The sequence below is a fragment of the Pseudochaenichthys georgianus genome, chromosome 13 (genome assembly GCF_902827115.2).
Source record: "Pseudochaenichthys georgianus chromosome 13, fPseGeo1.2, whole genome shotgun sequence".
Classification (NCBI taxonomy): domain Eukaryota; kingdom Metazoa; phylum Chordata; class Actinopteri; order Perciformes; family Channichthyidae; genus Pseudochaenichthys; species Pseudochaenichthys georgianus.
In genome coordinates, this window is record NC_047515.1 from 18,533,527 (window position 1) to 18,546,357 (window position 12,831).

The 12,831-nt window shown below is 42.6% G+C and overlaps 2 protein-coding genes across 2 annotated transcripts; both read left to right on the forward strand.

Moving 5' to 3' along the window:
- The first annotated feature begins 6,724 nt into the window (after window positions 1-6,724).
- Window positions 6,725-7,654, forward strand: LOC117456989 (odorant receptor 131-2-like). The gene has a single exon (XM_034096864.1). It carries the CDS (start codon window positions 6,725-6,727, stop codon window positions 7,652-7,654), a length of 930 nt encoding a protein of 309 aa, XP_033952755.1.
- A 3,872-nt stretch (window positions 7,655-11,526) lies between these two features.
- On the forward strand, window positions 11,527-12,456 carry LOC117456990 (odorant receptor 131-2-like). Its single transcript, XM_034096865.1, has one exon. The coding sequence runs from the start codon at window positions 11,527-11,529 to the stop codon at window positions 12,454-12,456; it is 930 nt and encodes a 309-aa protein (XP_033952756.1).
- Window positions 12,457-12,831: the final 375 nt, after the last annotated feature.

The window sequence follows — 12,831 nt, forward strand, 5'->3', positions numbered from 1 at the left end:
AAGGGCTGCGCTTTGTCACCAATCCTGTTTGTAATATTCATGGTTAGGATTTTGAGGCGTAGTCGTGGGGGAGGGGGTCTGCAGTTCGTAGGACTAAGGATTGCACCACTGCTTTTTGCAGATGATGTGGTTCTAATGGATTCATCGGTCTGCGACCTTCAGCACCCACTGGATCGGTTCGCAACCGAGTGTGAAGCGGCTGGGATGAGGATCAGCACCTCCAAATCTAAGGCCATGGTTCTCGGCAGGAAACCGATGGACTGTCCACTCCAAGTAGGGAATGAGTCCTTACCCCAAGTGAAGGAGTTCAAGTATCTCGGGGTCCTGTTCTCGAGTGAGGGAACAATGGAGCGAGAGATGGGCTGGAAAATCTGAGCAGCGGGAGCGGTACTGTAGTCGCTTTACCACACCTATGTTCATGAAGGATGGGTCATGACCGAAAGAACGAGATTGCGGATACAAGCAGCCGAGATGGGTTTTCTCCGCAGGGTGGCTGCCGTCTCCCTTAGGGATAAGGTGAGAAGTTCAGTCATCCGGGAGGGACTCGGAGTTGAAACGCTACTCCTTGGCGTCGAGAGGAGCCAGTTGAGGTGGTTCGGGCACCTAGTAAGGATGCCACCTGGGCGCCTCCCTAGGGAGGTGTTCCAGGCACGTCCAGCTGGGAGGAGACCGAGGGGTAGACCTAGGACCAGGCGGAGGGATTATATCTCTTCGCTGGCCTGGGAGCGCCTTGGAATCCCCCAGTCAGAGCTGGTTGATGTGGCCAGGGAAAGGAAAGTATGGGGCTCTCTGCTGGAACTGCTACCTCCACGACCCGACCACGGATAAGCGGGAGAAGATGGATGGATGTAGTTAATACTCCATCCAAACCGGCTCGAGATACACTTTTTGTTATATTCCATGGAATGCTTTAACATCCCGATAGCAATGAATATCTTAAGTGCTTTGACAAAAAATCCATTAAAAAACGTCATCTGTGGAAGCCGTAGTACTGTAAAAAGCACGACCAATCCTTTTAGCCGGCCCGGCTAAATTAACTGGATGGCCTACCTGTCTGTCAGCCTTCCATCTGTGCACAAACTTATCTCGTTCATGTGTGTTGGAGGAGGGGCTCTGTAAGGAAGTAGCAGATTTTTCCCGGCTGTGTATTTTTGCCTTTATGATACAAACAATGTTGACATATCAGTAGGAAAAGCATAGACATAAATAGTGCAACTACTGATGGCTGAAGCTTTTCAGGATCCTGGTATTGTGCATACTAATTCACTGCTACTCACATTTGTCCTGAGAGAGAGAGAGAGAGAGAGAGAGAGAGAGAGAGAGAGAGAGAGAGAGAGAGAGAGAGAGAGAGAGAGAGAGAGAGAGAGAGAGAGAGAGACTGGCAGGACCCCCTTTTCACCCCGGTAACACGTTTCATTTGCCCTGTACGATGGGCGCTGTAAGTGATAAAAATGGGTTTATCTGGCGCCCACAGCTCACAGCCAAAATGCGAGTGAGCGAGGGAGAGAGAAGGCCCGGTACCGGCGCTGTAGTTATTAGAATCTGGTGCGAGCTGCTCTAACGGATATAAGAAGAAGATGTTTCTACAATAATGTGGAGGGAGAGTCCTCTCCAGTCAGACTGAGAGGCTGATAACTACAGCTCAGTGAGGTAAAGGACTCTGAGTGTTCAGATAGTTAACTTTAGTCTAAGTGCAACTCAGGAGGGAGCCAGTCTCGATTGAGGCCCATCAGCTCTGATCTGCGGGCACTTCCCCCCCAGAAACTGTATTTAAATCTCATCCTAATCACTGACCTGCCAGTGTGCAACTCGATTTTGACAGGATAACAACTGGTGACTTCTAGAATTGTGTGAGTAACATTCTGTCTTTAGACTTCTCTGTTTCAGTGTGTGTACTCTGTATAAATGCTCAGTAGTTGATCTGACTGAAATTGTGATTTTAAATCTCAAAACCGCTACAGTATCTGTCAGGCAGAAACTTGGGACAAGTAATTTGACTGAAACCTTAAAACTGAACTAACTGACTGCTAGGGTTAACTTTGATTTAAACATTTGTAGAATACTAAGAGCTTTATTGAGTAGGTGTAACTGTATTAAGGGTTAAACTCATTACTTTATAACTTAGGGTTTAATGTAATTGTAAAACCATTGGGCCACTGAAAAGACACAATAGCAACTCAGGAGGGAGCCAGTCTAGATTTCCTTTTGAGGGCCACCAGCTGCAGAGAGTTAACTAATTAAAGGGACGTGGCCCCACATCTGTGAGAACTCAGCAATCAGGTGTCCATATTTTAGGTAGCACTTTCCTGGAGCGTCAGACAGACGAAGACTGACAAAGACAATAGAGTCCTGCTGGAGTAAGACTGACAAAGACAATAGAGTGCTGCTGGAGTCACGAGGGTGGCAAAGAGGAGGCAAATCCTACTTTGATTGAACTAAGTATCGCTGGTGTTTTATTTTATTTGGTTGTTTAGTCCCTCATGCTATAATCATGTGTATTTTCTCCATTCCTGTTCATGTGTCTTCTCGCAATTATCACTGGCCCTGTGTATCTCGTAATCGATATAACCGGCCTGCTCTCGTCTATCCCACATGCTCCACTGACATCCAACATCTAGTTACAGGCGGCCTGTGGAACTGCCAGTCAGCTGTTCCTAAGGCTGACTTCATCTCTGGCTACGCTTCCCTGCAGTCTCTGGATTTCCTTGCTCTCACTGAGACGTGGATTACTCCATCCAACACATCCACCCCAGCAGCTCTCTCCACAGCATATTCCTTCTCCCATACACCCAGACCGACTGGCAAAGGAGGTGGCACTGGTCTCCTGCTCTCTCCCAAATGGAGCTTTTCCCTCTTCAAGCTACCTAACTTCACTCCTTCCACCTTTGAATTCCATGCCGTCACAGTAACCCATCCTATACAATTAAGCATTGTTGTTCTCTACCGTCCACCAGGCGCCTTGGGGGACTTCTTGGAGGAATTAGATAATCTCCTCTCACACATCCCTGAAACTGGCCCTCCCACTGTACTTCTCGGAGACTTCAACCTCCAGACAGGGAAGATAGACGAACTAACATCTCTGTTAACCGCCTTTGCTTTCTCACTGTCTCCGTCCCCACCAACTCATAAAGCTGGCAATGTCCTTGATCTCATATTCTCAAGGAACTGCACTACTTCTAACCTCTCTGTAAACCCGCTCCACACATCCGATCACTTCTTCATTTCATTCTCTCTACCCCTTTCCAAACATAACGAACTAATCTCTTCTCATCCTGCACCTGTCCGCCGTAACCTTCGTTCCCTCTCCCCCTATACCTTTGCCTTCCTCTGACTCGTTCCAACTCCTGCCTCCAAACTCTGCTGCAGAAACTCTCCTCTCTACTCTCTCATCCTCTCTGGACTCTCTCTGTCCTCTCACATCTCGGCAGGCTCATCAGTCCCCTCCTGCTCCCTGGCTAAATGACGCACTGCGTGCTAATAGAACCGTCCTTCAGGCAGCAGAGCGGAAACGGTGGAAATCCGAACACCAAGACGACCTCCTAACCTATCAGGCTCTCCTCTCCTCTTTCTCTGCTTCGATCTCTCCGGCAAAAAGAACTTTCTTTCAAGATAAGATCCAATCTTCCTATTCCAATCCCAAAAAACTATTTTCCATCTTCTCCACCCTCTTGGACCCCCCCAAAGCCCCTTCCCCCTCCTCCCTTCTGTCAAGCGACTTTGTTAACCACTTTGAAAAAAAGGTTGATGATATTCGCTCTTCTTTTTCTGACTCACCTCTACTCACCACTGGATCACCAGACCCTCCTTTCACCCACACACTGACCTCCTTTTCCCCTCTCTCGCCAAGTGAGGTTCTTACCCTCATTACCTCTGCCCGCCCTACCACCTGTCCTCTGGACCCTATCCCTTCAAACCTCCTTCAGACTATCGCTCCTGATATTCTACCGTTTCTCTCCCATTTCATCAACACTTCTCTAACTTCTGGTCACTTTCCAAACAGTCTCAAGGAGGCAAGAGTAAACCCTCTCCTAAAGAAACCCACTCTCAACCCGTCTGATGTTATAAACTACAGGCCTGTGTCTCTACTCCCGTTCCTGTCTAAAACACTTGAACGCGCTGTCTTTAAACAACTCTCCAGTTATCTCCATCAGAACAACCTTCTGGATCCGCACCAGTCTGGTTTCAAGGCAGGTCACTCCACAGAAACTGCCCTCCTTGCTGTCACTGAGGAACTGCACACGGCTAAAGCAGCCTCCCTCTCCTCTGTCATCATCCTTTTGGACCTGTCTGCTGCATTCGACACGGTGAACCATCAGATCCTCCTTCGCACTCTCCAAGAACTTGGAGTTTCAGGCTCTGCACTTTCCCTCCTCACCTCATACCTCAAAGACCACACCTACAGGGTTACTTGGAGGGGGTCGGAGTCCGACCCTTGTCAATTAACTACAGGGGTCCCTCAGGGCTCTGTTCTTGGTCCCCTTCTCTTCTCCTTGTACACAACTCGCTCTCAGTGGATGTCTGCTCATCACCTCAAGCTCAACCTTGACAAGACTGAACTGCTTTTCCTTCCGGGAAAAGATTGTCCCACTCTTGACCTAACAATCAACATCGGCACCTCTATTGTTTCCCCGACTCAGACTGCAAGGAATCTGGGTGTGATCCTAGATAACAAACTGTCCTTCACTGCAAACATAGCTGCTACAACCCGCTGCTGCAGATACACGCTTTACAACATCAGGAAGATACGTCCCCAGCTGACCCAGAAAGCCACGCAGGTTCTGGTCCAGGCTCTCGTCATCTCACGCCTAGACTACTGCAACTCCCTCCTGGCCGGTCTACCTGCATGTGCCATCCGACCTCTGCAGCTAATCTAGAATGCAGCGGCTCGACTGGTCTTCAACATTCCTAAATTCTCCCACATCACGCCGCTCCTCCGCTCCCTCCACTGGCTTCCGGTAACTGCTAGAATCCACTTCAAGACACTGGTACTTGCGTACCATGCTGCGAATGGATCTGGCCCTTCCTACATCCAGGACATGGTTAAACCGTACACCCAAGCACGTGCACTCCGCTCTGCATCAACCAAACGGCTCGCTGCACCCTCACTGCGAAGGGGACCCAAGTTCCCATCAGCAAAAACACGTGGGTTTGCTATCCTGGCTCCAAAATGGTGGAATGAGCTCCCCATTGACATCAGGACAGCAGAAAGCCTGCACATCTTCCGGTGCAGACTGAGAACGCATCTCTTTCGACTCCACTTCGAGCAATATAACTATTAACAAAGCACTTATATACTAATAAAGGACTGGCTTACCTAAAGCCAGTTGAGTAGCACTAACTGTTTTTGCTCTATGAAACCTGATGTACTTATATGGTTCTGTTTTCTTCAAGTTTGTATGTTGTTGGTCGAACGCACTTATTGTAAGTCGCTTTGGATAAAAGCGTCAGCTAAATGCAATGTAATGTAATGTAACCAAAATAAAGATTTAAAAAATGCATAAATAAATAAATGTTAAGGTAAAATAAGATATGAATGAACAACACAAATAAAATAAATTACATTAATTTGTTATTGGCTATGGTAGGTTATTGGTTGTGTTCACATACTTATTTGATTACATCCACTTGTCTAAGATGACAACAGAGACTTTCGACCCAAACCCAGCTGTTGACTTGTGGATGCAAGCATCTAATCGCAGACTCAACCAGAGAGAAAGTAGTAGGCCTACATCATCAGCTACCATGTCTGACAGAGAGGAAGACAGTGAGGAGAACAGTCAGGAGGGTAGTGATGCTTGTAGGATTACTGGTCGTGCTAATGTTGTCTTGTGTTCACCTCTGCATGTGTGTTCAGTGTTCACCTCTGCATGTGTGTTCAGTGTTCACCTCTGCATGTGTGTTCAGTGCCGTTTGTCTGGCAAATAAAGTCAAGACCCCCTCAAAAGTTACGGTTTATTTCATTTTAAGGATGAGCACCAAGCAACATCTCCAGGTGCTCCTTTGAGAACCAGGTAAAAAAGTTATGTGCACCCCTGCTTATAAGATCCTATTCTACTATACACTGTGTAATTTAACAATCATATTATATTATTAGATGCAAGCCAAACCATAACAATTAAATAAAGTAGTTTTTTCTGGGTTTATAACTTTCTTTCTTTTTTATTAGCCACTTATAAATGCTTTCACAAACTCACTGCTTCAACAAATACTGCAACAGGATCCTATGTCCCCATGCACTGAAATATGTTAATGACAAACATCATGGTGTATGACGATAGCATGTAAATAATGCATCTCTGGAGGAACCTGGCATGAATCAAAGAGATGTGAACTGGGCAAAACACTTCAGATAAGGGAAGAACATCTCAGAGATGTTGTTCATCATCAAGTGAACTGAAATCTGATGAACACATTCTTAGGTGAGGTGAGAGCTATTTTATTTTAAAGGTTATATGTGTTTTGAATACAGTATAAACAGTATGTTCAAATGGGTGGATACCAAGGGTATATATTTGTATATTTACAAATGTGAGGTTTTACTTTAATTATCCAGCATTTACTTATTTACAGTACCCTGCTCTTTAGCTATGTTGTATTCTTATTCCTTTTCAATTGTCATTGTGTTTTTTTGAGGATGTCCTTTTTTTGTGTACACAGATTTAATGTTGTTTTTTTTTCTTACAGGTTTGCGAGAGAGGTTTGCTTAATAGTGCATATTTGCAGAATGCATAATCCGAATGAATTAACAGGCAATGCAACGTCACACACAAGCCTCTCTGTGATCATCAAGGTGTGTGTGGTCATCCCTTTCTTCTGCATCTTCCTCTGTTGCATTGTTGTCATGCTGTGCATCTTTGCAACTAACAGGCACTTCCTGGACACCTCCCGTTATATCCTGTTTGCCTACATGCTGATTAACGACACTCTCCAGCTCTTGTCCTCTGTGATCCTTTTCCTCTTGGTCATGTGTCTGGTAACATTTCCTACTGTCTACTGTGTTCCTCTGCTGTTACTTTCCACTTCCACATTCATGAACACAACTTTAATCCTGGCCACTATGTCACTGGAGCGCTATGTGGCGATCATCTACCCACTGCAGCGCCCAGAAGCCTGGTGCTCTGACCGTATCTGGATCATAATTCTGTCCATTTGGTTTCTCAGCTTTATTTTCCCTATGATTGAATACTCTATTGGGGAAAGAGATCCTGCTGTGGATATCCTCTCCACACCTGTGCTCTGCAAACCCATTTATATCAACTCATCTCCAATACAGGCATTGTTCCAAGCTGCTGTTAATATTCTCTTCTTTGCAGTAGTATCTGTTGTTATCCTCTTTACATACATAAAAATCCTGCTGAAAACAAGAAATATGAGACAGGGTAAGGTTTCTGCCAGCAAAGCCAAGCACACTGTGCTGCTGCACGGCTTTCAGCTGCTCCTGTGCATGTTGGCCTTCACTCTTCCCATCACTGAAAGTATCATGGCGCCACATGTCAGCTGGCCACCAGAGGATATCGCCTTTTTTAATTATTTCTGTTTCATCCTTATACCACGCTTTCTCAGCCCACTAATCTACGGCTTTAGAGATCAGACGCTCAGGGACTGCTTTGGGAAAACCTTTCTCTGCTGCTCAAACAAAGCCAACCCAGTGTAAGGGGCAGGCTGCAGAACAATTTACCTGTTTCTTGAGCTGGCTTATTTAGTTTTGAGTTCTCAAATGTAATGCACAAATGTAATAATATGTATTTGTGATGTTTAAACAGGGTTTCTGCAGGTTTTTGGATCATCATCATTGGGAAAAGTTCCATAAAAAGAGTTTTAAATCCTATTTAAAAGTCTTCTATTCAATTAACCAATATAGTAATTAACAATACTTTTGAGAAGCTGTGCAAGTGCTGATTTTTTTAGAAACTTCAATACATTTGAATGAATTACTCTTTTTTTAAGTCTGATAAATCCATTCATCCATTTTATACCAATGTTCTGTATCCAAGTCACATTCATTTAATTAATTATAAGAAATTATTTTACACAAATCTGGGAATTTAACCTCTGGTAACCTCTAAAAAGCAAACATTGCAGAAACTTTGGCACTTTGCTGACAAGATCAACAGCTGGTAATTGGTGGTGATTGACTGCTGGTAAACATAAACCAGGCACTGACTGTTTTTGTGCCAGCTGCATCAGAAAAGAGAATTCAATTGACTGAATTGATATCTTACATAAAATCTGGCATCTGCTGCTGGTATTCAATCTCTTATCTTTCATGAGCATGCAGCACTGAGCATGCAGGACTGTGTGTGTGGTTGGTTGCACGTTAGCTCATGGTTCAGGCCTTCTGTAGGGAGTAAACTGTTATACAGATATTTAAAGTCATCAAATCACAAAAATATAACATTTCCGTGCAGAATAGTACACTGCATGTAGAAATCAGAGTCCTGTCGCAGGTGAACAACTTTAGTTTGAATACATACTGTATACAAATAAGAAAAATGTCATTGTGTGTCAGCCCTCATGTATATTTCAAAAATATTTCCATGGTGGTGACATTATCCATATTAAAATAATAGGAAATACAAAGTTTAACCCTGAAAACTGCTTTCCCAAATGTGCAAATTACACCTGAATGTGTCATTAAAGTATGTTAAAATAATGATTTGTACCAACTCAATATTTTCATTCCATAAGAAAAGAATAAATAGTGTATTAAGATATTTGCATTGTGGTGCATTCATATCACTAGGTTTATAATAATATGCTATAAGAAAACTAAATCAATTTTTATGTAGGAAATATTAAAGTGGTCACTTGTAAATCCTTTGTTGGCCTATGTATTTGTGACTTTGGAGTACACACCATATACATTTCATTTAAAACTATTTATATATATATTAATAATATGTTATGATTATTAAAAAATATTCACCAAAATGAATTCATCTGCAGCTTGTTAATGGCAGTTTGGTTGTTATGCATGTCATTCACCTGCAGGTGTCGCACTGACTCCAAACTTAATATCTAATGCATTAAAGTGTCACACTCCCAGGTTTGTCACGGTTTTAGTGTTGTCTGTCTGGTTATGGGTTTTGTAAGTCTGTTCATTCGGTGTTTTGTCTTCCTCCTTGTGTTTTGTCTGGTCCTCCTCCCTGTCGTTAGTTTCCCTGGTGTGTCTGATTGTCTCATTGTGTTCACCTGTTGCCTTTGTGTTTCTCCCTCCCCTGCCCAGCTGTGTCTTGTTATGTGATTACCCTTCTGTGTATTTAGTCTAGTCTTCCCCTGTGTTCCATGTCGGTTCATTGTTTCCCCTCCATGTTATTCCACGGTCTGTGTTCCTTGTGCTGCTCGTTGGTTTTGGATATTTTGGATACTGCCTTTTTTGCCACAGCTTTATATTATTTAATAAAGCTCGCTTTTTGTTAAATTCTGCATTTCAGTCCTACCTGCTTCACCCAATCGTAACATAAAGGTCCCATGTCATGGCCATCTACTGATCATAATCCCATTGTTGAGGTATACTAGAATATATTTATATTGTGCAATTTTCTAAACTCACATTGGTTTCTCATACAGCATCTCTGTATAGTATGTGTATTCACTCTCTGTCATAAACGGCTTGTTGGAGCTCCTGCTTCTGTCTTTAAGACGTTGTTGTGAGTTTGGACGGAGCAGATACAGGTTAGTTTAGCCTGATCTGATCGAATGGAGATCGCTCCATTCAGAGAACACGCATTTTAAAAGTTTTTCGCCTGCCATCTTGCATTCTCACTTGTCAAAGCATGGTTTTTACTAACCGTTATCAGTAAAAACAAACATTTTTGACCGTTGCTCATCCTAATTTTCGGCCTTGATGTAACAATATTCATAATTAAGTAAATGTAACCCCCTTTTCACCCCGGTAACATGTTTCATTTGCCCTGTACGACGGGCGCTGTAAGTGATGAAAATGGGTTTATCTGGCGCCCACAGCTCACAGCCAAAATGCGAGTGAGCGAGGGAGAGAGAAGGCGCGCACCGCCCGGCACCGGGGCTGTAGTTATTAGAATCTGGTGCTAGCTGCTCTAACGGATATAAGAAGAAGATGTTTCTACAATAATGTGGAGGGAGAGTCCTCTCCACTCAGACTGAGAGGCTGATAACTACAGCTCAGTGAGGTAAAGGACTCTGAGTGTTCAGATAGTTAACTTTAGTCTAAGTTCAAACGGTTTGGTCACAATTTATGTAAACATATTTCCAAGGCACTCCTTTATAATTATTGGGATAAACAGGTTTGAAATCATTCCAATGTATACTATAGGACAGTAACCAAAATAAAGATTAAAAAAAATGCATAAATAAATAAATGTTAAGGTAAAATAAGATATGAATGAACAACACAAATAAAATAAATTGCATTCATTTGTTATTGGCTATGGTAGGTTATTGGTTATGTTCACATATACTTATTTGATTACATCCACTTGTCTAAGATGACAACAGAGACTTTCGACCCAAACCCAGCTGTTGACTTGTGGATGCAAGCATCTAATCACAGACTCAACCAGAGAGAAAGTAGTAGGCCTACATCATCAGCTACCATGTCTGACAGAGAGGAAGACAGTGAGGAGAACAGTCAGGAGGGTAGTGATGCTTGTAGGATTACTGGTCGTGCTAATGTTGTCTTGTGTTCACCTCTGCATGTGTGTTCAGTGTTCACCTCTGTGTGTTCAGTGCCGTTTGTCTGGCAAATAAAGTCAAGACCCCTCAAAAGTTACGGTTTATTTCATTTTAAGGATGAGCACCAAGCAACATCTCCAGGTGCTCCTTTGAGAACCAGGTATACAAGTTATGTGCGCCCCTGCTTATAAGATCCTATTCTACTATAAACTGTGTAATTTAACAATCATATTATATTATTAGATGCAAGCCAAACCATAACAATTAAATAAAGTAGTTTTTTCTGGGTTTATAACTTTCTTTCTTTTTTATTTGCCACTTATAAATGCTTTCACAAACGAACTGCTTCAACAAATACTGCAACAGGATCCTATGTCCCCATGCACTGAAATATGTTAATGACAAACATCATGGTGTATGACGATAGCATGTAAATAATGCATCTCTGGAGGAACCTGGCATGAATCAAAGAGATGTGAACTGGGCCAAACACTTCAGATAAGGGAAGAACATCTCAGAGATGTTGTTCATCATCAAGTGAACTGAAATCTGATGAACACATTCTTAGGTGAGGTGAGAGCTATTTTATTTTAAAGGTTATATGTGTTTTGAATACAGTATAAATAGTATGTTCAAATGGGTGGATACCAAGGGTATATATTTGTATATTTACAAATGTGAGGTTTTACTTTAATTATCCAGCATTTACTTATTTACAGTACCCTGCTCTTTAGCTATGTTGTATTCTTATTCCTTTTCAATTGTCATTGTGTTTTTTTGAGGATGTCCTTTTTTTGTGTACACAGATTTAATGTTGTTTTATTTTCTTACAGGTTTGCGAGAGAGGTTTGCTTAATAGTGCATATTTGCAGAATGCATAATCTGACTGAATTAACAGGCAATGCAACGTCACACACAAGCCTCTCTGTGATCATCAAGGTGTGTGTGGTCATCCCTTTCTTCTGCATCTTCCTCTGTTGCATTGTTATCATGCTGCGCATCTTTGCAACTAACAGGCACTTCCTGGACACCTCCCGTTATATCCTGTTTGCCTACATGCTGATTAACGACACTCTCCAGCTCTTGTCCTCTGTGATCCTTTTCCTCTTGGTCATGTGTCTGGTAACATTTCCTACTGTCTACTGTGTTCCTCTGCTGTTACTTTCCACTTCCACATTCATAAACACAACTTTAATCCTGGCCACTATGTCACTGGAGCGCTATGTGGCGATCATCTACCCACTGCAGCGCCCAGCAGCCTGGCGCTCTGACCGTATCTGGATCATAATTCTATCCATTTGGTTTCTCAGCTTTATTTTCCCTATGATTGAATACTCTATTGGGGAAAGAGATCCTGCTGTGGATATCCTCTCCACACCTGTGCTCTGCAAACCCATTTATATCAACTCATCTCCAATCCAGGCATTTTTCCGAGCTGCTGTTAATATTCTCTTCTTTGCAGTAGTATCTGTTGTTATCCTCTTTACATACATAAAAATCCTGCTGAAAACAAGAAAGATGAGACAGCATAAGGTTTCTGCCAGCAAAGCCAAGCACACTGTGTTGCTGCACGGCTTTCAGCTGCTCCTGTGTATGTTGGCCTTCACTCTTCCCATCACTGAAAGTATCATGGCGCCACATGTCAGCTGGCCACCAGAGGATATCACCTTTTTTTATTATTTCTGTTTCATCCTTATACCACGCTTTCTCAGCCCACTAATCTACGGCTTTAGAGATCAGACGCTCAGGGACTGCTTTGGGAAAACCTTTCTCTGCTGCTCAAACAAAGCCAACCCAGTGTAAGGGGCAGGCTGCAGAACAATTTACCTGTTTCTTGAGCTGGCTTATTTAGTTTTGAGTTCTCAAATGTAATGCACAAATGTAAAAATATGTATTTGTGATGTTTAAACAGGGTTTCTGCAGGTTTTTGGATCATCATCATTGGGAAAAGTTCCATAAAAAGAGTTTTAAATCCTATTTAAAAGTCTTCTATTCAATTAACCAATATAGTAATTAACAATACTTTTGAGAAGCTGTGCAAGTGCTGATTTTTTCAGAAACTTCAATACATTTGAATGAATTACTCTTTTTTAAGTCTGATAAATCCATTCATCCATTTTATACCAATGTTCTGTATCCAAGTCACATTCATTTAATTAATTATAAGAAATTATTTTA